A 21,968-nucleotide genomic window follows, 5' to 3' on the forward strand; every position below is an offset into this window, starting at 1 on the left:
CTGGTCTGGCCTACATGTGATTCCAGAGCCACAGCAACTTGATTGATTCTCAACTGCCCTAGGACAACGAGGGATGGGCAATAAATGCTGGCCCACAAATGAATAAAAATACAGCATTGCAGTGCTTCAGCCTCATTGTGCATTGGCTAGCCTGGTCAAAGCTGAAAGGATGTTAAGTCCTGTGGGAGAAGGGACACAATTTCAAAATAGTGAGTCTCCCAGTTAAATTGTAAGGGGAATAGACAGGCATTTCTGTGGCCGCAAACGAGACTCCAGGATGGTATGTTGCCTCCCTGGTGCTAGGGTCAAGGATGTCTCAGGGTGGCTGCAGGACACTCTGAAGGGGGAGGGCGAACAGCCAGTGGTCGTAGTACACGTTGGTACAAACGACATAGGTAAAAAAAGGGATGAGGTCCTAAAAGCAGAATACAGGGAGCTAGGAAGAAAGTTAAGAAATCGGACCTCAAAGGTAGTGATCTCAGGATTACTACCGGTGCCACGTGCTAGTCAGAGTAGAAGTGACAGGCTATATTGGATAAATACGTGGCTGAAGGGATGGTGTCAGGGGGAGGGTTTCAGATTCCTGGGGCATTGGGACCGATTCTGGGGGGATGGGACCTGTAAAAATTGGACAGGTTACACCTGGGCAGGACTGGGACTGATGTCCGAGGGGGAGTGTTTGCTAGAGCGGTTGGGGAGTGTTTAAACTAATATGCCCGGGGGATGGGAACCTATGTAAGGAGTCCGAGAAGGAGGGAGCAAGGACAAAATGTGGGGCGAATGTTCCAACTACGTCAAAAATCAGGAAAAAAGTTCAAAGGAAGGAGAACTCAGGAGATGTTATTAATGGAAGTGTTAGAATTCAAAAAGAAGGTACAAAAGCTAGCGTAAGGGCACTTTATCTGAATGCTCGTAGCATTTGAAACAAGGTAAATGAGTTGACGGCACAAATCATTGCGAAAGAGGATGATTTGGTGGCCATTACAGAGACATGGTTGCAGGATGGTCACGACTTGGAGTTAAATATCCAGGGGTATCTGACTGTTCGGAGGGACCGACAGGAAGGTAAGGGAGCTGGTGTAGCTCTGATATTTAAGGATGACATCAGGGCGGTAGTGAGAGATGATATAGGTTCTATGGAAAAAAAGGTTGAATCCATTTGGGTGGAAATTAGAAACAGTAAGGAGAAAAAGTCACTGATAGGCGTAGTCTATAGGCCACCAAATAATGACATCATGGTTGGGTGAGAAATAAACAAAGAAATAACTGATGCATGTAAAAATGGTACAGCAATTATCATGGGGGATTTTAATCTAAATATCAATTCGTCAAACCAGGTCAGTCAAGGCAGCCTTGAGGAAGAGTAAATAGAATGTATCCACGATAGTTTCCTTGAACAGTATGTAATGGAACCTACGAGGGAGCAAGCTATCCTAGATCTGGTCCTGTGTAATGATGATGTGGAGATGCCGGCGTTGGACTGGGGTAAGCACAGTAAGAAGTCTCACAACACCAGGTTAAAGTCCAACAGGTTTATTTGGTAGCAAATTTGCTACCAAATAAACCTGTTGGACTTTAACCTGGTGTTGTGAGACTTCTTCCTGTGTAATGAGACAGGAATAATTAATGATCTTACAGTTAGGGATCCTCTCGGAAGAAGCGATCTCACTATGGTTGAATTTAAAATACAGATGGAGCGTGAGAAGGTAAAATCCAATACAGTGTCTTGTGCTTAAACAAAGGAGACTACAAAGGGATGAGGGAGGCATTGGCTAAGGTAGACTGGGAGCAAAAGCTTTATGGTGGGACAATTGAGGAACAGTGGAGGACTTTCAAAGTGATCTTTCACAGTTCTCAGCAAACTTATATACCAGTGATAAGGAAGGACTGTAGAAAAAGAGATAATCCGCCATGGATATCTCAGCAAATAAAGGAGGGTATCAAATTGAAAAAAATGCATACAAAGTGGCAAAGATTAGTGGGAACCTAGAGGATTGGAAAATCTTTAAAGGTCAACAGAAAACCACCAAAAAGCTATAAAGAAAAGTAAGATGGATTATGAGAGTAACTAGCTCAGAATATAAAAACAGATAGCAAACGTTTCTACAAATATATAAAACGAAAAAGAGTGGCTAAAGTAAACATTGGTCCTTTGGAGGATGAGAAGGGGGATGTAATAACTGGAGATGAGAAAATGGCTGAGGCATTGAACAGGTATTTTGTGTTGGTCTTCACAGTGAAAGTCGCAAATAACATGCCCAAAGTTGATGACAGGAAGGTTGTGGCACGTGAGGACCAAGAAACTATCATTATCACGAAAGTGGTAGTGTTGGGCAAGTTAATGGGGCTCAAGGTAGACAAGTCTCCTGGCCCTGATGGAATGCATCCCAGGGTACTAAAAGAGAGGGTGGGGGAAATAGCAAATGCACTAGTGGTAATTTACCAAAATTCACTGGACTCTGGGGTGATGCCCGCAGATTGGAAAACAGCAAATGTGACGCTACTGTTTAAAAAAGAAGATAGACAAAAGGTGGGTAACTATCGGCCAGTTAGCTTAACTTCTGTAGTCGGGAAAATGCTTGAATCTATCATCAAGGAAGAAATAGTGAGACATCTGGATATAAATCGTCCCATTGGTAAGACGCAGCATGGGTTCATGAAGGGAAGGTCATGTTTGACTAATTTGATGGAATTCTTTGAGAACATTACATGTGCAGTGGATCTGTGGATGTGGTGTATCTGGATTTCCAGAAGGCATTTGACAAGGTGCCGCAGCAAAGACTGCTACATAAGATAAAGGTGCACGGTGTTGCAGGTAATGTATTAGCATGGATAGAGGATTGGTTCACTAACAGACAGCAAAGAGTGGGGGTAAATAGGTGTTTTTCTGGTTGGCGATCAGTGACTAGTGGTGTGCCTCAGGGATCAGTGTTGGGACCGCAAATATTTACGATTTACATAGATGATTTGGAGTTGGGGACCAAGTATAGTGTGTCAAAATTCGCAGATGCCACGAAGATGAGTGGCAGAGCAAAGTGTGTAGAGGACGCTGAAAGTCTGCAAAGGGATATAGATAGTCTAAGTGAGTGGGTGAGGGTCTGACAGATGGAGTACAATGTTGGTAAATGTGAGGTCATCCATTTTGGTTGGAATAACAGCAAAATGGAGTATTATTTAAATGGTAAAAAATTGCAGCATGCTGCTGTGCAGAGGGACCTGGGTGTCCTTGTGCAAGAATCACAAGGAGTTGGTTGCAGGTGCAGCAGGTAATTAAGAAGGCAAATGGAATTTTGTCCTTCATTGACAGACGGATGGAGTTTAAAAACAGCGAGGTTATGTTGCAGCTGTATAAGGTGCTGGTGAGGCCACACCTGGAATACTGTGTACAGTTTTGGTCTCCTTACTTGAGAAAGGATGCACTGGCACTGGAGGGGGTGCAGAGGAGATTCACCAGGTTGATTCCGGAGTTGAGACGGTTGGCTTATGAGGAGAGACTGAGTAGACTGGGGCTATACTCATTGGAATTCAGAAGAATGAGGGAGATCTTATAGAAACATAAGATTATGAAGGGAATAGATATGGTAGAAGCGGGGAAGTTGTTTCCACTGGCAGGTGAAACTAGAACTAGGGGGCATAGCCTCAAAATAAGGGGAAGCAGATTTAGGACTGAGTTGAGGAGGAACTTCTTCACACAAAGGGTTGTGAATCTGTGGAATTCCCTGCCCAGTGGAGCAGTTGAGGCTACCTCATTGAATGTTTTTAAGGCAAGGATAGATACATTTTTGAACAGTAAAGGAATTATGGTGAGCGGGCGGGTAAGTGGAGCCGAGTCCACAAAAAGATCAGCCATGATCTTATTGAATGGCGGAGTAGGCTCGAGGGGCCAAATGGCCTACTCCTGCTCTTAGTTCTTATGTTCTTATTTAAATGGAGATAAGGAGAATCTTTTTCTCTAAGAGGATTGTGAGTCTGTGAAACTTGAATAAGACCTTGGATTTATTGAGACCCCACTGAGTAACCATGCTGCTCGGGTTGTTGAAGGTGACTCTAACAGCTGCCTGAGGCAATTTTATTCCAGTAAATCTGGGTCAGGCCAATCCTGGATCTCTTTTCCTCCACCTGACACACCACTGGGACTTCCCTTTGCTTCTTCAATCCCCAGGGATTAACCCTATAAGGGATGCAAGTAGCACTGGGAGCCTGCTGACAATATTCATAGAATAGAATCCCTACAGTGCAGAAGGAGGCCATTTGGCCCATTGAGTTTTCAGTGACTCTCCAACAGAGCATTCCATCCAGGCCCTATCCCTGTAACCCCACACGTTTACCCCACTAATCCCCTTAATCTACAGATCTTTGGACACTAAGGGGCAATTTAGCATGGTCAATCCACCTAACCTTTGGACTGTGGCAGGAAACCGGAGCACCCGGAGGAAACCCGCACAGAAATGAGGAGAACGTGCAGACTCCACACAGTCAGTGACTCAAGTGGGAATCAAACCCAGGTACCTGGCACTGTGAGGCAGCAGTGCTAACCACTGTGCCACCATGACACTCTATTGAAGTTTGATGGAAGAAGGGAGCTGTCTGTGGATAGTGGATGAAAGGGCTGGCCCAGTGAGTTTCTGCTGGGAAACTGGTTGTGGACGAAAATGTAGCCTGATGTATGATGATGATCCCATGGTAGGCCTACACGCGGTGCACTGCGTGCTGAAAGACTGCTGCTCAAACTCACCAGCACTTCAGCTGACTATAAGACCATAAGACATAGGCACAGAAGCAGGCCATTCAGCCAATCAAGTCTGCTCCACCATTCAATGAGATCATGACTGATCTGATGTGATAATCCTCAACTCCACTTTCCCGCCTTATCCCCATAACCATTGATTTCCTTACTGATTAAAAATCTGTTTATCTTAGCCTTGAACAGATTTAACGACCCCGCCTTGACAGCTCTCTGTGGTAAAGAATTCCACAGATTCATTACCCTCAAAAGAAATTGCTCCTCATCACTGTCTTAAATGGCAACCCCTTACTCTGAGGTTATGCTGTTTGGACCTAGACTCTTCCACAAGGGGGAAACAACCTCTCAGCATCTTCCTGCAAAGTCCCCTGAGAATCCTATATATCTCAATTTTGGCCTACTCCTGCTTCTAGTTTCTATGCTTCTATGTTAAGACGGTTGCCTCTCATTCTTCTAAACTCCAATGAGTGCAAGCCCAACCGACTTAACCTCTCCTCATCAGGAAATCCCTCCATAGCCGGGATCAATCGAATGAACCTTCCCAGGACTGCCTCCAATGCCAGCGTACTGATGTCCCAACCACTCAATCTCTCCAAGGTGCTCTCTAGGATGTTAGAATTGTTTAAAATAGAATTTGCACTTTGCCCGCTCTCGGCAGCCGGGGCAAAAATTAAGTCCAAAATGGCTTTGGTTTTGAGAAGTGTCTTTTTTTTTCTTCAAATATCTGCTCAAACTGATTTGCATGTTGGCTTGGCAAATACCACCAGCACAATCAGGCAGTGTTATAGGCTGGATTCATTCTTAAAAAAGGCATTTAGCGTTCGATGTTTGAGAGTGATAACTTGGTGTAGTTTGATAATACAGCTGAAAATGGGTTTATCACGAAAACTGCACATTTTAATCAGCCTGCACATGTGAGGAACCCAATTTTATATCACTGAATCTCAGAAAATTGTGAGGAGCCATTTGTTGGGGTCAGTAACCAGCTTCTTAGTAAATTAAAAGACAATTCGAAACCTTTTGGAATGTACCTGTGCACCCAAAAGAACCAGCTTAATATCTGGAGCTTCCTCAAAGAGCCACAAGTGACCTCAATTAATGGAGGCCATTCAGCCCATCCGTCTGCACTGACCACAATCCCACCCAGGCCCTATTCCCATAACCCGATGCATTTATCCTGCTCGTCCCCCTGACACTAAGGGGCAATTTAGCATGGCCAATCAAACTAATCAGCTGCACATCTTTGGACTGTGGGAGGAAACCGGAGCACCCGGAGGAAACCCACACAGACACAGGGAGAATGTGCAAACTCCACACAGACAGTGACCCAAGCCGGGAATCGAACCTGGGTCCCTGGCGCTGTGAGGCAGCAGTGCTAACCACTGTGCCACCGTGCCACCCAAATTGATGATTAATTTGCTCCGGGGTGTGGACTCAAAGCTGGGTGTGCTTCTTGCACTGAACAAAATTCTGCTGTCTTTTGCATTGATTTTGTTGATTTCAGCTGAATTGCAATGGAAAATACCAGCGAACCGAGTGGAAACTCCATGTCTCAGGGTGTATCAGTGTTATTACATTGTCCATTCACTGTTCTCAACCAAAGACTGGTATTCTTCCAAACCCACTACTTCTAACATCTGGAAGGACGAGGACACATGGGAACAACACCAACTGCAAGTTCCCCTCCAAGCCACACACCATACTGACTTGGAAGTATATCGCCATTCATTCACTGTCGCTGGGTCAGAATCCTGGAACTCTCTTCCCAACAGCACTGGGTATACCTACACCACATGGACTGCAGCGGTTCAAGAAAGCAGCTCACCATTGCCTTCTCAAGGGCAATTAGGAACGGGTAAAAGATACTGGCCTAGCCAGTGACGCCCACGTCCCGTGAAATAATTTTTAAAACATTGTACTCGGAGCACTGCTCAGCTGTTGGTGAGTATCAAGCAGACTCGATGGACTGAATGGCCTAATTCTGCTCCTATATCTTATGGTCTAAGCAACCATTGTGCTGCAAGCGATTCAGTCTTGTCCTCAGTTTTATAGATAACCAGTTCAGGATAAAGGCCAAACCACTGGTAATGCTATCACTAACACATAGCCAATTAAAGATAATACAATGGTAGGGATAGTCCTTCAATGTGAAACTTTACCAATCTGATTACGGTGACCCAAGCCGGGAATTGAACCCAGGTCCTTGGAGTTATAAGGCAGCAGTGCTAGCCACTATGCCACCATGCCGCCTTCATCCATGTTTACTGCTACTCGCAGCACATCTAGCTGTCAACACAGGATCCACGAATAGGGTGATAATGAATCGGCAACAAAATTGACCAAATTAATTTATTAACTGATAAAAGCTAAACTTTTATAAATCTCTGGTTTGACCTCAGCTAGACGACTGCATCCAGTTCTTGGCACTACATTGTAGAAAGATGCCTTGGGGAGGGTGCAGAGGGGATTTACCTGGATGGTGCCAAGAATGAAAGATTTCAGATATGTGGAGATATTAGAGAAGGTAGTATTTTTCTCCTTGGAACAGAGACAGTTAAGTGAAGATTAATAGAGATGTTTGAAAGGATGAGGGTTTTTCGTAGGGTAAAAAGGGAAAAACTGCTTCCACTGGCACAAGGTATAAAGGAATTAACAAAATTGCCAAAGGAGGGATCAGAAGAAATATTTTTATACAGTGAATTGTCATGAACTACAATGCACTGCCAATAATGGATTGGTGCAGTATTCCACATTGGATATTTTATCCTGAGGTCAGATCATTAGTGGTCTTGAGGAACTAGAGACTAGAACTCAAGGGCACAACCTCAGAGTGAAGGGACACTCCTTTAAAACTGAGATGAGGAGGAATTTCTTCAGCCAGAGGGTGGTGAATCTGTGGAACTCTGCCACAGAGGGCTATGGAGGCCAAGTGTCTTTAAGACAGAGATAGATAGGTTCTTGATCAATAAGGGGGATCAAGGGTTATGGGAAAAAGGCAGGAGAACGGCGATGAGAATCGATTGAATGGCGGAGCAGACCCAATGGGCCGAATGGCCCAATTCTGCTCCTATATCATATGGTTTTATTATGGTCTGATGGAGGATTGGGAAGTTTTTTTTTAACTGTCACTCACACACTGAGAGAATAAATAGTACAGAGGAACCTTCCACCCGTGAGCCTAGATGTTGTAATTTTTGATGTTTTACAAGTGCTTGCTTTCCAGATATTCCAACTTCACCTTTAAGCATTTTGTTTCTTTCGATACATTGTGGAATTTGCCATCTGACATCCCTATCTAGTTCCACGTCACCCCACCCACCCCTCTCTCTCCGTATTCCTCATGCCATTTGTGTTTTGGGTGACTGATGTGTTCTTTTCTGCAGACTTAGAAGAGTGACAGGCAAAACGATATCTATCCTCGATGGGTGTGGGTTGTAATTATGGTTTCCACATCTTCAATGCACTCAGAAGCTGCAGGTGTTGTGACCTTCTCCATATTGCTGCCTTGATCGATGTCAGAAATGGAATTGAAGCCTTGAGTCGTCCATTTATTATGAACTGAATTTTACCAGCCCTTTATGGATGTGCTAAAAGTGGGGGATGGGAGGAGGGGTGGGGGAGGTGGGGGTTGGTGGGGGTGTAGTGGAGGAGATGGGGCCATAAAATAGAGAGGGAAGAAAGGGGATAGAGTGCCTGTTACCTTCCCAATGACACGGAATTATCTGCTGTCTGGCCAGCATTTATTGCCCATTCCCCTTGTTCAGAGGGCAGTTGAGAGTCAACCACATTGCTGTGGCTCTGGAGTCACATGTAGGCCAGACGAGGTAGGGACAGCAGATTTCCTTTCCTAAAGGACATTAGTGAACCAGATGGATTTTCCCGACAAATTGACAATGGTTTCATGGTCATCAGTAGATTATTAATTCCAGACATTTATTTCATTGAATTCAAATTCCACTATGTGCCTTGGCGGGATTTGAACCCGGGCCCCCAGCACATTAGCTGGGTTTCTGGATTAATAGACCAGTGATAATACCACTAGGCCATCGCCTCCCAATATCAGCAGTAGGGAAGGTGGGGGGAATGGCCTTCCTGCTCGGAGGCTAACCGAAGGCCTTAAGTAAAACCTGGCAGGCTCTGTGTGGGCTCAGGGAGAGGGCCCTTCTGATCAGGCCCTTTGTGTTAATAAGATCCAAGCTGATTGGTGAAGCTGAAACCAAGACACAAAGCTTTCCTTTACTGAGAGAGTGGATTGACCTGTTCGGTCTCACAACTCTGCCCACTCAACACTGAGTCCCAGTCATCGCCTACTTATGTGTGCTCAAAGATAATTAATACCCATCACCTGTTTCACTTCAGCTGGACAATGTAATTGACATGACACTGACAAGTCTGAACAATGTATTTGACAAGAACAGCCCGCTGGCAGCAAGGGCAATACCCACAGATACCCCATCCCTGCTCTCACCAACTGCCACCCTTAACCCTTTGCCTGGGGCCCACATGATTTTTTCCAGTGACCTCCAATCCCGGCTTACTCTATGAGGAGGCTGGCGTCGAACCAACAGTAGCCACCACCTTCAGTGGCACAGTGGTACAGTGGTTAGCACTACCTCACAGCGCCAGGGACCTGGGTTCGATTCCCAGCTTGGGTCACTGACTGTGTGGAGTTTGCACGTTCTCCCCATGTCTGCGTGGGTTTCCTCCGGGTGCTCCGGTTTCCTCCCACAGTCCAAAGATGCGCGGGTTAGGAGGATTGGTCATGCTAAATTGCCTCTTAGTGTCAGGGGGACTAACTAAGGTAAACGCATGGGGTTGTGGGGATAGGGCCTGGATGGGATTGTGGTCAGTGAAGATTCGATGGGCCAACTGGCCTCCTTCTGCACTGTATAAGACTGAAGAGGTTGACAACTTTAAGGGAGTGCTCCCATCTTTTAAAGGGATGGGAGTCCCAGCGCTAGACCAGAGTACCATAAAACGGGCCAAGTTTCCCTGTTGCTGATGTGGTGTTGCCACGGGTTTCCGATCTGGCATCGCGACCATCGCCATGCCGACAAAATTTAGCCTGATGATTCTCAGATCTCTTTCCTGATTTTTCTCTGTCAATACCATAGAAGCACACAGCACCTTCAGTGACCATTCAACTCAACTTGCCTGTACCAGACCTTCGAAAAGCCACCCAATTAATCCCACACCCCCGCTCTTAACTTAAAGCTTCACAAAGTTTGCTTTTTAAGTAAAGATAAAATTCTCTTTTGAAAGTTATCTTTGAAGCCACTTTCAGGCTTCAGTCCCTTTCAGGCAGTGCATTGTAGTTCAGGACAATTTGCTGTGTAAAAATATTTCTTCTGACCCCTCCTTCTGTTAATTGCCTGTAACCTTGTGTCAGTGGAAGCAGTTTCTCTTGATCTACCCTACCAAATCCCTCATCCTTTCAAACACCTCTATTAATCTCCACTTAACTGTCTCTGTTCCAAGGAGAAAAATGCCACAAGAACAGAAAATGCTTGAAAATCTCAGCAGGACTGACAGCTTCTATGGAGAGAGAATAGAGCCAATGTTTCGAGTCTGGATGACCCTTCGTCAGAGCTAAGAGCAAAGAAAATCAGAAGAGATTTAAACTGTGAGGGTGGTGGGGAGGGGAGCTGTAATTGGACAAAGGGAATGTAAATGAGGAGAAAAATGCCACCTTCTCTAATACCTCCACATATCTGAAATCCTTTATTCTTGGCACCATCCAGGTAAATCTTCCCTGCACCTTCGCCACGCCCTTGGCATCTTCCGACAATATAGTGCCAACAACTGGATGCAGTCCTCTTGCTGAGGTCAAACCAGTGATTTATAAAAGTTTAGCATGACTCCCGTGCTTTTGTAATCCAGATCCCTATTTATAAAGTCAAGAATCCTTCAGGTGGTACGAGAGGTGGTGGTGGTGTAGCGGTTTTGTCACTGGACTAGTAATCCAGAATCTCTGGGGACCTGGGTTCAAATCCATAGTGAAATTTGAATTCAATATAACTCTGGAGTTAAATCTAATGATGACTTTGAAACCATTGTCGATTGTCGTAAAAACCCACCTGGTTCACTAATGTCCTTTTCAGGGAAGGAAATCTGCTGTCCTTACCTGGTCTGGTCTGGCCTACATGTGACTCCAGATCCACAGCAATGTGGTTGACTCTTAAATGGCCCAACAAGCCACTCAGTTCAAGGGCAATTAGGGATGGGCAACAAATGTTGGCCCAACCAGTGACACCCACATCCTGTGAATGAATAAAAAAATAGCATTCTCAAGTTGTCCTGCTGCTTTCGAAGATTTACGTATGTGAACCCACGGGGTGGAATTTTCTTGTTCCGCCCGCCACGGGAATTGTAGGGAGCGAGACACGAACAATGCACAGGTCCATTGTCTTCGGGCAGGATTTTCCGGTCTTGAGGCGAGCGCGGCCGGAAAATCCCACCCAGGGGTCTCTGTTCCCTGCACGCCTTTGAAACGGGACCGTTTTGTTTATATTGCCTCTCCTCGCTTTTTTCTTCGAAAATGAATTGCTTCGCAATTCTCTGCGTTAGATTTCACCTGCCACGTGATTTCACTCATCTGGAAATGTGCTTGCAAGCTCTGCTATCATCCTCCCGACTGTTTACAACATTACCATGCTGTGTGGCAGCTGCAAACTTGGGATTTATGCCACTGTCCTCAAGCCCAGGCCATGTATATGCATCAACATGAACAGTTGTCCTAATATGGATCCCTTGGGGGCACTACTAAAGTGTATAATTTACTCCAGTCTGAAAAACAACCATCCTCTAATATCTAACCTCTGTCTCTTAACCAATTTCGTACCCACACTGCCACTTCATATTTAATCCCCAGAGCTTCAATTTTGCTAACAAATCAAACCCTTTAGAAATCAACATCAGTCCCACCATTGACCTTTATTATTTGTATTGAAGAACACAATCAGGTTTGTCAGATACAGTTTTCTTTTGACAAATCCAAAAGTTGGCTCTTATTGCGACACGGTGGCACAGTGGTTAGCACTGCAGTCTCACAGCGCCAGGGACCGGGGTTCAATTCCCGGCTTGGATCACTGTCTGTGTGGAGTCTGCATGTTCTCCCCGTGTCTGCGTGGGTTTCCTCCGGGTGCTCCGGTTTCCTCCCACATTCTGAAAGATGTGCTCGTTAGGTGCATGGACACAGGCGGCGGACTGTGGCGACTAGGGGAATTTCACAGTAACTTCATTGCAGTGTTAATGTAAGCTTTACTTGTGACTAATAAATAAACTTTATTGTTAACCCACGTTCTTTCAAATGCCAATTAATTTTGTCTTGGGTTGTGGTCTCTAGACGTTTCCCCATTAGGCTAAATGAAATCATGAGCAGGGGGCGTAACTTCGGCAACCCTCCAGCTCTCTGGCATCACTCCCACATCCAAGGATTTTGTGGCCAAAACCTTCATCATTTTCACTCTAACTTTGCTCGGCAACCCCGCATGTCTTTTCTACTTGGAGTGCTGTCAACCATTTAAGTGCCTCCTCTATTTTGATCCTTTCCGACATCTCCAGCACTTTCTGTTTTCTGTGACAGCAGCAGCCTCTCATCCAGCGAAGACAGATGATAACAGTTCATTTAGTACTTCAGCCGTGATTCTGCCCGAACACGATTTTCTCTTTCATTCTTGTCATTTATTTTAATTTCCCCAGCAGTTCTAAATTCAAATGAGATCTTAAAAGTCTTTTAAGTCTTCCTTTATACCGACCCCTTACAGTCCTCTGCAGCAGACAACAAATGGGAGTTGAATGTACAAGCTTTATTTTGATGATCTTTAATTACCATCCCTGCCAGGCAGGCTGGACATCATCTCTCACTGTCCCTCCTCCTGTTTCTGGTTATATATACTCCTCTTCCCCCTCAGTTTTCTTATCTGTTTCATTTGACTAATGCAGTTTCTTAGTCTTCCCAAATCCTAATGGCCTAATGTTGTTCCTCTTTACATCTCCTTTAATTCTATTTCTTTAATTCCCTATCATTACTCTTTCCCCCACCACCCACATCTCCTCTTGCAATTCAATTCCTGCCATAATGTCCTCATTACTGTTGCATAAGATAAAGGTGCACGGTGTTATGGGTAACATGGATAGAGGATTGGTTAACTAACAGAAAGCAAAGAGCGGGGGTAAATGGGCGTTTTTCTGGTTGGCGATCAGTGATTAGTGGTGTGCCTCAGGGATCAGTGTTGGGACTGCAATTGTTTACAATTTACATAGATGATTTGGAGTTGGAGACCAAGTGTAGTGTGTCAAAATTCGCAGATGACCACTAAGCTGAGTGGCAGAGCAAAGTGTGCAGAGGACACTGAACGTCTGCAAAGGGATATAGATAGTCTAAGTGAGTGGGCAAGGGTCTGGCAGATGGAGTACAATGTTGGTAAATGTGAGGTCATCCATTTTGGTAGGAATAACATGGTAAAAAATTGCAGCATGCTGCTGTGCAGAGGGACCTGGGTGTCCTTGTGCATGAATCACAAAAAGTTGGTTTGCAGACGCAGCAGGTAATTAAGGAGGCAAATGGAATTTTGTCCTTCATTGCTAGAGGGATGGAGTTTAAAAACAGGAAGGTTATGTTGCAGCTGTATAAGGTGCTGGTGAGGCCACACCTGGAGTACTGTGTACAGTTTTGGTCTCCTTACTTGAGAAAAGATATATTGGCATTGGAGGGGGTGCAGGGGAGATTCTGGAGTTGAGAGGGTTGGGTTATGAGGAGAGACTGAGTCGACTAGGACTATACTCATTGCAATTCAGAAGAATGAGGGGAGATCTTATAGAAACATATAAGATTATGAAGGGAATAGATAAGGTAGAAGCAGGGAGGTTGTTTCCACTGGCAGGTGAAACCAGAACGAGGGGGCATGGCCTCAAAATAAGGGGGAGCAGATTTAGGACTGAGTTGAGGAGGAACTTCTTCACACAAAGGGTTGTGAATCTGTGGAATTCCTTGCCCAGTGAAGCAGTTGAGGCTACCTCATTAAATGTTTTTAAGGCAAGGATAGATACATTTTTGAACAGTAAAGAAATTAAGGATTATGGTGAGCGGGCGGGTAAGTGGAGCTGAGTCCACAAAAAGATCAGCCATGATCTTATTGAATGGCGGAGCAGGCTCGAGGGGCCAGATGGCCTACTCCTGCTCCTAGTTCTTATGTTCTTATGTACTCATTATTGGTCTGATTAGGAACAGTCAGCGTGGCTTTGTGAGTGGAAAATCATGTTTCACAAATTTGATTGAGTTTTTTGAAGGGGTAACCAAGAAGGTAGATGAGGGCAGTGCAGTTGATGCATGGACTTTAGCAAGGCCTTTGACAAGGTACCGCATGGTTGTTGCATAAGGTTAAATCTCACGGGATCCAGGGTGAGGTGTCTAAATAGATACAAAATTGGCTTCTTGACAGAAGCCAGAGGGTGGTTGTAGAGGGTTGTTTTTCAAACTGGAAGCCTATGACCAGCAGTGTGCCTCAGGGATCAGTGCTGGGTCCACTGTTATTTGTCATTTATATTAATGATTTGGATGAGAATATAGGAGGCATGGTTAGTAAGTTTGCAGATGACACCAAGATTGGTGGCATAGTGGACAGTGAAGAAAGTTATCTCCAATTGCAACGGGATCTTGATCAATTGGGCCAGTGGGCTGCGAATGGCAGATGGAATTTAATTTAGACAAATGCGAGGTGATGCATTTTGGTAGATTGAACCAGGGCAGGATTTACTCAGTTAATGGTAGGGCGTTGGGGAGAGTTACAGAACAAAGAGATCTAGGGGTACATGTTCATGACTCCTTGAAAGTGGAGTCACAGGTGGACAGAGTGGTGAAGAAGGCATTCGGCATGCTTGGTTTCATTGGTCAGAACATTGAATACAGGAGTTGGAACGTCTTGTTGAAGTTGTACAAGACATTGGTAAGGCCACACTTGGAATACTGTGTGCAACTCTGGTCACCCTATTATAGAAAGGATATTATTATATAGAAAGAGTGCAGAAAAGATTTACTAGGATGCTACCGGGACTTGATGGATTGAATTATAAGGAGAGGTTGGATAGACTGGGACTTTTTTCTCTGGAGTGTAGGAGGCTGAGGGGTGATCTTATAGAGGTCTATAAAATGATGAGGGGCACAGATCAGCTAGATAGTCAATATCTTTTCCCAAAGGTAGGGGAGTCTAAAACTAGAGGGCATAGGTTTAAGGTGAGAGGGGAGAGATACAAAAGGGTCCAGAGGGGCAATTCTTTCACACAGAGGGTGGTGGGTGTCTGGAACAAACTGCCAGAGGTAGTAGTAGAGGCGGGTACAATTTTGTCTTTTAAAAAGCATTTAGACGGTTACATGGGTATGATGGGTATAGAGGGATATGGGCCAAATGCGGGCAATTGGGATTAGCTTAGGGATTTTTTAAAAAAGGTGGCATGGACAAGTTGGGCCAAAGGGCCTGTTTCTATGCTGTAAACCTTTATGACTCTATGACCCTATGGTCAGCATGGAGTTGCACAGGACTGAAATTCTGGTCTCCTGTATATTGTGTAGCAGTCCCTTACAGGGCACTGCATGGATTGAATGAGTAGCACTGAATCTTGGCAGGTAACTGTGGGCCACGCACACAGGCATTATAAAAGGCAAGGGCAATTGATCCACTGGGGAAGGTAGAGACAGCAGCTGAACTTGCTGCCATAGGTGACATTTTGCACCCTTCAGCCAACTTTCAGAGCTCTATGTTTGCAAAGGAGGGTCCAGGGGGCTGTGATTGTTCAGGGCGCCTGGAGCCACTGAGAACCCTTGAGGAAGGGTCCAACTGGGGAGTCACTGTCCCCCTTGGAACGGTCGATATCTGGGAGGCTCCTCCAGTCAGAAGGAGGGAGAGGTTGGCAGCTGGCCAGGGACAGCTGTGTCCTGTTGACCAGGTACTGGTGTTGTTGAAGAGGCTGCAGAGGCCACTGTCACAAAGTCCGTAAGACCATTAGATATAGGAGCAGAATTAGGCTATTCAGCCCATCGAGTCTGCTCCGCCATTCGGTCATGGCTGATAAATTTCTCAACCCCATTCTCTCGCCTTTTCCCCATAACCTTTGATCCCCGTCCCAATCAAGACCTATCTATGTCTGTCTTAAATGCATTCAATGATCCGGCCTCCACAGACTTCTGTGGCAATGAATTCCAATGATTCACCACCCTCTGGCTGAAGAAATACCTCCTCATCTCAGTTCCAAAGAGTCATCACTTTACTCTGAGGCTGTGCCCTCGGCTCCTAGTTTCTCCTACTAATGAAAACATCTTCTCCACGTCCACTCTATCCAGGCCTTTCATTATTCTGTAAGTTTCAATCAGATCCCCCACCCTCATCCTTCTAAACTCCATCGAGTACAGGCCCAGAGTCCCCGAACGCTCCTCATACATCAAGCTTTTCATTCCTGGGATCATTCTCGTGAGCCTCCTCTGGACCCTTTCCAAGGCCAGCACATTCTTCCTTAGGTACCGGGCCCAAAATTGCTTACAATATTCTAAATGTGGCCTTATAAAGCCTCAGCAATACATCCCTGCTTTTGTATTCTAGTCCTCTTGAACTGAAAGTCCTCTCGATCCTGCAGCCAATGTTTGTAGGCAGCAGTTGAACTATCTGCAGTTGTCAGAGTGCTCGTGTCTTCTCCCCTGGGTGTCAGTGACATCTATGTGCGGGATGAGGCCGGGGAGATGAGTTCAAACTGTGAAGGAAGCTATCCAATGCTGATAGCTCTGGGGTTGACCTTAGCTTTGGATTATGATGCTTTAGACTCCCTTAAGGCAGCTGCTGGGCATCTGTGCAGCATTTGACAGGCCACAGCATACTACTGCATCAAGGAAGCATTTAATGGGATTTTTAGAAGATTATCAACTATACAATGGACGAGGTCTGTCAGACCGAGAGAGTCAGAGGATTTAGTGGCACAGCAGAACTCCCCTGAGTGCAGGGAGTCATGGACTGCACATATGTGCCCATTCAGGGTCCTATCAGTCAGCCAGAGACATTTGTGAACCGCAAGGGGTTTCACCCCCCTCCCCACCCCGATGCGACCATCGCCAGACGATCATGCAGGTCTGTGTGTGATATTCTGGGAATTCTCACGATGCCTCCACCCGCAGGCACTCCCAGCTGCAATGGTTATTCTTCCCAGCACTGCTATTGTAGGGATAGATTCTTGGCAATAAGGGATAAGAGATGGCTCGTGCTCCAGTAGGAAATCTGCAAACAGAGGCTGAGCATTGCTATAACGAAAGCCATGCATCCACTGGGGCCAGCGTTGAGCAGACTGCTCAGGATGAGAGTCCGCTGGCTGGGACGCGCTGATGGCTCGGGTCTGCCTGATTGTCGTGGTACACCGCTGTTCACCACCATGCCACCCAGTGCTAGGTGGGACTGGCAGAAGCGGGTTTTGGTGAGCGGCCCACATCATCAGGTGACAAATTTGAAGAGGATCCAGATTGGCCTGATGCTGCACCTGAGGGCCACCAGGAAGTGGGTGCCAGGGCGAGTCTCTGATAATAAAACAGCTGGGGATCTGGAAGACTTTGATCAACAACATCTGAACTCTTACACTCTTCCAATCTGTGTATAAGCATTCTCAGCCAATATCGTCAAGGCCAGCATCGTGTATTCATTCCGAGGAAAGCTTTATGGAAGATCACTAACTCCAAGATCACCAGAAAGCCATAGACACGATTCCCTTTATACTGCCGCCTCACTATGAGATCCCTGGATCTGGTCTGCAGGATCTGATTCTCCATGAGTGTCACCAGTTTCCTGATGGAGGAGGCTGTGCCTGAGGGCGCGAGGGTGATCGAGGCACCCGTGCTCCATTGTGCGAGTTAGGGTTCACATACCTTCTGGAATCGCCGCCAGATCTTGATGTACCTCCTGCTGTTCATCCAGCATCTGCTGCCTTACAGACAACTCCAGAGGCTCATTGTGAGTCTGGGACTCAGCATCGACCTGCGCTCCAATATTCCTCCCAAACTCAGAGGTATGGGGTATCAGAGTCTCTGGCATCTGACCTGGAGCTTGTGTGGCGCTCATACCAATTTGTGATTCAAATTTATCCAACACACTCAATCCCACCCAAGGAGTGGATATCTGAGTTTACAGATGGTGCAGAACGTGGATGGGATGATTCACCTTCCCCAGGTGACCTCCTCTTCCTCAGAAGTCAATGCCAGTCTCTTGGCATGGTAGCTGCTGGCACTGATGACTGACCCGCTGGAGAAGATGAGGAAGAAGATTAGAAATGATTCTCTCCTCAGATGGAGTTCCAATAAAGGTTGCCACATCTCAGAGATACAGGAGGCGCTCTTACCAGAATTTGGCAGAGTCGGTTCCGGCGAGGAAAATGAGTGAGTCGCGCCGACGGCTCCATCGCAATTTCTGACTGAATCTTGAGCCTCATTGACAAAACTTGTCATGGCCATGAGAACAATATCGCGCCCACAGCGGCCTCTCTCTGATTTACCCACCACGGCTCCACTTATTCGCACCAGTCACTGGGGAGCTTCTTATAAATGGCTCCCCAGTGCTTGTTCCACAGCAACTGCAGCCAGGAAGATTGCACCACGTTTCTCAGAGGAGCCCTCACCAGACTTCTTGCTGGAGTGCAGCAGAAGCAGGATGCACTCTAACCCCCGCTCCAGGAGAAGGCCTCCCACCAAGGTAACCACCCCCTCCTGGGATGCAGTGGCAGCCCTGCTGAGTGCCAGCTTCCTGCAGAAGAGGACAGGGCAGAGGTGCCGCAAGAAGATGAACGATCTTCTGCACTCAGCCAGGGTAAGAGAGCTTCATGCAGTCTTTTCTGGGACACCCCCCCCCCCCCCCCCCTCCCTCCTCCACCTTCATTTCTCACCCAGCCACTTCGGGCTTTGCCAACACCCCCAAAGAGGCCCTCCTCCCACCTCCATCCTACTCGCTGCCATGCTCCTCACACTCCAGCTCCCACTCAAGATCCACGCCTGCCACACCTCATCACCACCTTAAATGTCAAGACTCCCGCCTTCACTCTCCCCGTCTGTGCCACTGCAGAACAAACTCAGTGGCACAGACAACAGGCAAGAGCAAGCATGCCCAGCTGGAGTAATACCAGAGCTCAAAACCCTCGCCCTTCAAGGAGAGAGCCCTTGAGCTGAGCGGGGGAGGAGGAAGAGCGTGCCTGCTGCCTGTGCTGATAGCAAAGTGGGGGCAGCGGACAAACATGAGAATCCGTCAAGACACGCTGTCATTCTTCAAGCGTCAAGTGAGTAATCAGTGTCCCCCCATTTCTCCCATGATGCACCTAATGCCATCTCTCTTCTCTTGCAGACAAGGCAGCCGAATAGGCGCCTGGACCCTCCGGACATTGGCAGTTCAGAGGGGTCTTCTCCAACCTCACTATGGAAGAGGCGCCACAGCTGTCACCTACACCTGGCACCAACGCAGATACTCACACTTCAGTGGGTTCAATAAGTAGGCAGGCTTCTGGATCACTCACTAGTGAGTACCTCACAGCTAAAGATCTGCAGCAAGTGGAGGCAGGGATGTCCCAGCGTATCGGCACCCAGAGGGATGCCGGAGACCAGGATTCTACTAGGCTCCTGCCCAGTGTTTTGCCCCTGGGTCCGGTCACCCCAGGGCTAATGGAACTGCAAAGGGAGAGTCGTGAGCATCAAGAGGGGATGACAGCATCCCTTCCCACATCTGCAATGTCAACTGGAGAGGTTCCATTGCCTTATGTCTGAAGAGATGATGCCGTCACTCCAGTGCACTGAGGCCAACACTGCGAGGGTAGCGTCTGCAGTGGAGACCTTGGCGCAGGACGTGCACTCCATGGCAGGGGATGAGGAGGAACGTTTTCAGCCAGAGGGTGGTGAATGTGTGGAAATCATTGCCATGGAAGGCTGTGGAGGCCGGGTCATTGAGTGCGTTTAAGACAGAGGTAGATAGGTTCTTGATTGGTGAAGGGATCAAAGGTTAAGGGAAAAAGGCGGAAGAATGGGGTTGAGAAATGTATCAGCCACGGTCAAATGGCGGAGCAGACAGGATGGCCGAATGGCCTAATTCTGTTCCTACATCTTATGGTCTTATGGACCCTGTTCCTGCAGGACATCCTGTCCTAAGCCACCAATTCACCTCGCCGCAAATTCCACTGGTCAGGCACTTATCAGCCAGCGGACTTGTCAGTCAGCAGCTAATTTGCTGGCCATCACTGACTGGATGGGAGTGTGTGGCCATGTGTGTTCACTCCCGTCATCCTGACCCTGCCATGTAAACCCAGCCCACTGAGAAGATCAAAGCCATTTCTTTACCTCTGACCACAAACACTTCAGTCCAGAGCATTCCATCTCCTCTCCCAGCCACATTTCAGGCTGAATCATAAACTTGCCATCCTTTTTAAAACTGAGCTAAATTTTGGACTCCATATTTTTTCTACCACCAAGACCATCAACATCAATCTTTATCATATTGCCCATCTTTGCCATTACCTCAGACCATCTGGTGCCAAAACCCACAGCTATGCTTTTATTCCCTCCAGACTCAACTATTAGGCTGCTCTCCTGGCCTGTCTTCTGTCTTCCTCCCTTCACTAACTTCAGTTCATCCAAAATTCGGCTGCCCATGTCCTAACCCACTGACAAGTTTTGTTCACTAATAACCACTCTGCTCCCTGACCATATTGGCACCTCGTCCATCAATGCTTTGATTTTAAAATTTCTATCATTGTGATCAAATCCCTCTATAACCTCAACTTTTGCCATTTCTAAAACCTCCTCCAGCTCTACAATTCTCCATTCCCTTTATCTCACCATTGGCGGTTGGCCTCCTGGGCTTGGAACTCCTTCCCTAAACCTCTTTGCCTCTCCAGCTCTTTCCTCCTTTTAAGACTCCGATTAAACCCGAACTCTTCATTCAGACATTCAGTCGCCTGTCTTGGTTTTGTGGTTGTAATGCGGGTCAAACTGTTTAATGTTCACCACCCTGACTCTAAAACCGATTGTAACATTGTACGTGCAGAATTAACAATGGAAAACCAGAGATTGCTGCCGGTGATTCTCTGTTCGTCCACACGGTGTGCTGCTGAAGTCCTTGCAGTTGGAAATTGATTGGAAATCACTGAATTGATGTGAAACAACAAGGAAAGGGTGAGGACTGCAGAAACTCATCCGACCATCTCAATGTCCAGAATGTGATGTTCTATATAAGAAGTTTGTTTCTAGTTGTGAAATCTGGCAAGGAGTGAAGTATTTATCTGTGAGTCACACTGATGTATGAGATCCAAGATTTAATGTCCAGTCGATATTTAATGTGCTGCTTCCAGCCAGGGTGGAAGCTGGAGTGATTCTATTGGAATGGGAAGGAGAAGATCATGCAGGGTTCCTGCCATTGTTCAGCCTCTCGTGGAGGTGCAGTTACTGATGAACGTCGGATAAGGATTACAAGCGACAATCAAACAGCACTCACCGCCGTACAGCTTGTTCAGGTACCACGGGCCTTTGAGTGAATCGAAGAAGTCTAACCACTGCCTGTAAACTCTTACTTTAGCGAGCGAATCAAACTCTTCATCAGAGAGGAGAGGAGAAAGGAGGAGACAGAAAATGGTTTGAAAATGAAAGAAACCCGAAGGTTGGAGTAGTAAAAGAATATATAAGCAAAATGAAGAACTGAATAAGGAAAGCTTGACTGTGCATCTTGTTTCAGTGGATCTATAGCTAACATCATGTGTGTTAAAACCATACTGTATACAATGCAAATAGGCTGTGGTTGCTTTTGTGTGTTGCGGCATTGTGTTGTTGCTTCGTGACTGACATATAATTAAACATTAATAACTTTGTGATGATTTTCTTATTTGCAAGAAATAAAGTAAAGCATTTACATATAACCATAATGGGTTTGCACTGTATTATTTATAAGGATTCCATTGCCCTGAGAGGTTTTGGATTAAATGGCTGCTCCAAATAAAATAGGAGATCAGCAGGCACTCCGAGCAAACACTTGAATGCCACTGTTCTTTCTGATTGATGATTACTTTCTGTGATAACCTTGATACTGTCGAGAACACAATGATCATTTCATTTCGTACAGGGCTTTTTAAACCTGAGCATGGCATCACATTCATCTTTTCAGCCTTACTACTGTCTTGCAATATATGCCCTGGTGGTTTCACATAGATTTCTCATTGCTGGGGGAAA

The 21,968-nt window shown here is 46.3% G+C and overlaps 1 protein-coding gene across 4 annotated transcripts in view; it reads left to right on the plus strand.

Moving 5' to 3' along the window:
- susd2 (sushi domain containing 2) overlaps positions 1–21,664 on the plus strand; it is a 170,892-nt gene extending 149,228 nt beyond the window's left edge. For all 4 annotated transcript variants that reach the window (XM_078226974.1, XM_078226975.1, XM_078226978.1 and 1 more), the window contains one exon: positions 20,794–21,664. In XM_078226974.1, the coding sequence (XP_078083100.1) occupies positions 20,794–20,860 (67 nt within the window). In that variant the 3' untranslated portion in view covers positions 20,861–21,664. The remainder of the gene's footprint in view (positions 1–20,793) is intronic.
- The last annotated feature ends 304 nt before the right edge of the window (positions 21,665–21,968 follow it).

The sequence above is a fragment of the Mustelus asterias genome, chromosome 13 (genome assembly GCF_964213995.1).
Source record: "Mustelus asterias chromosome 13, sMusAst1.hap1.1, whole genome shotgun sequence".
NCBI lineage: Eukaryota > Metazoa > Chordata > Chondrichthyes > Carcharhiniformes > Triakidae > Mustelus > Mustelus asterias.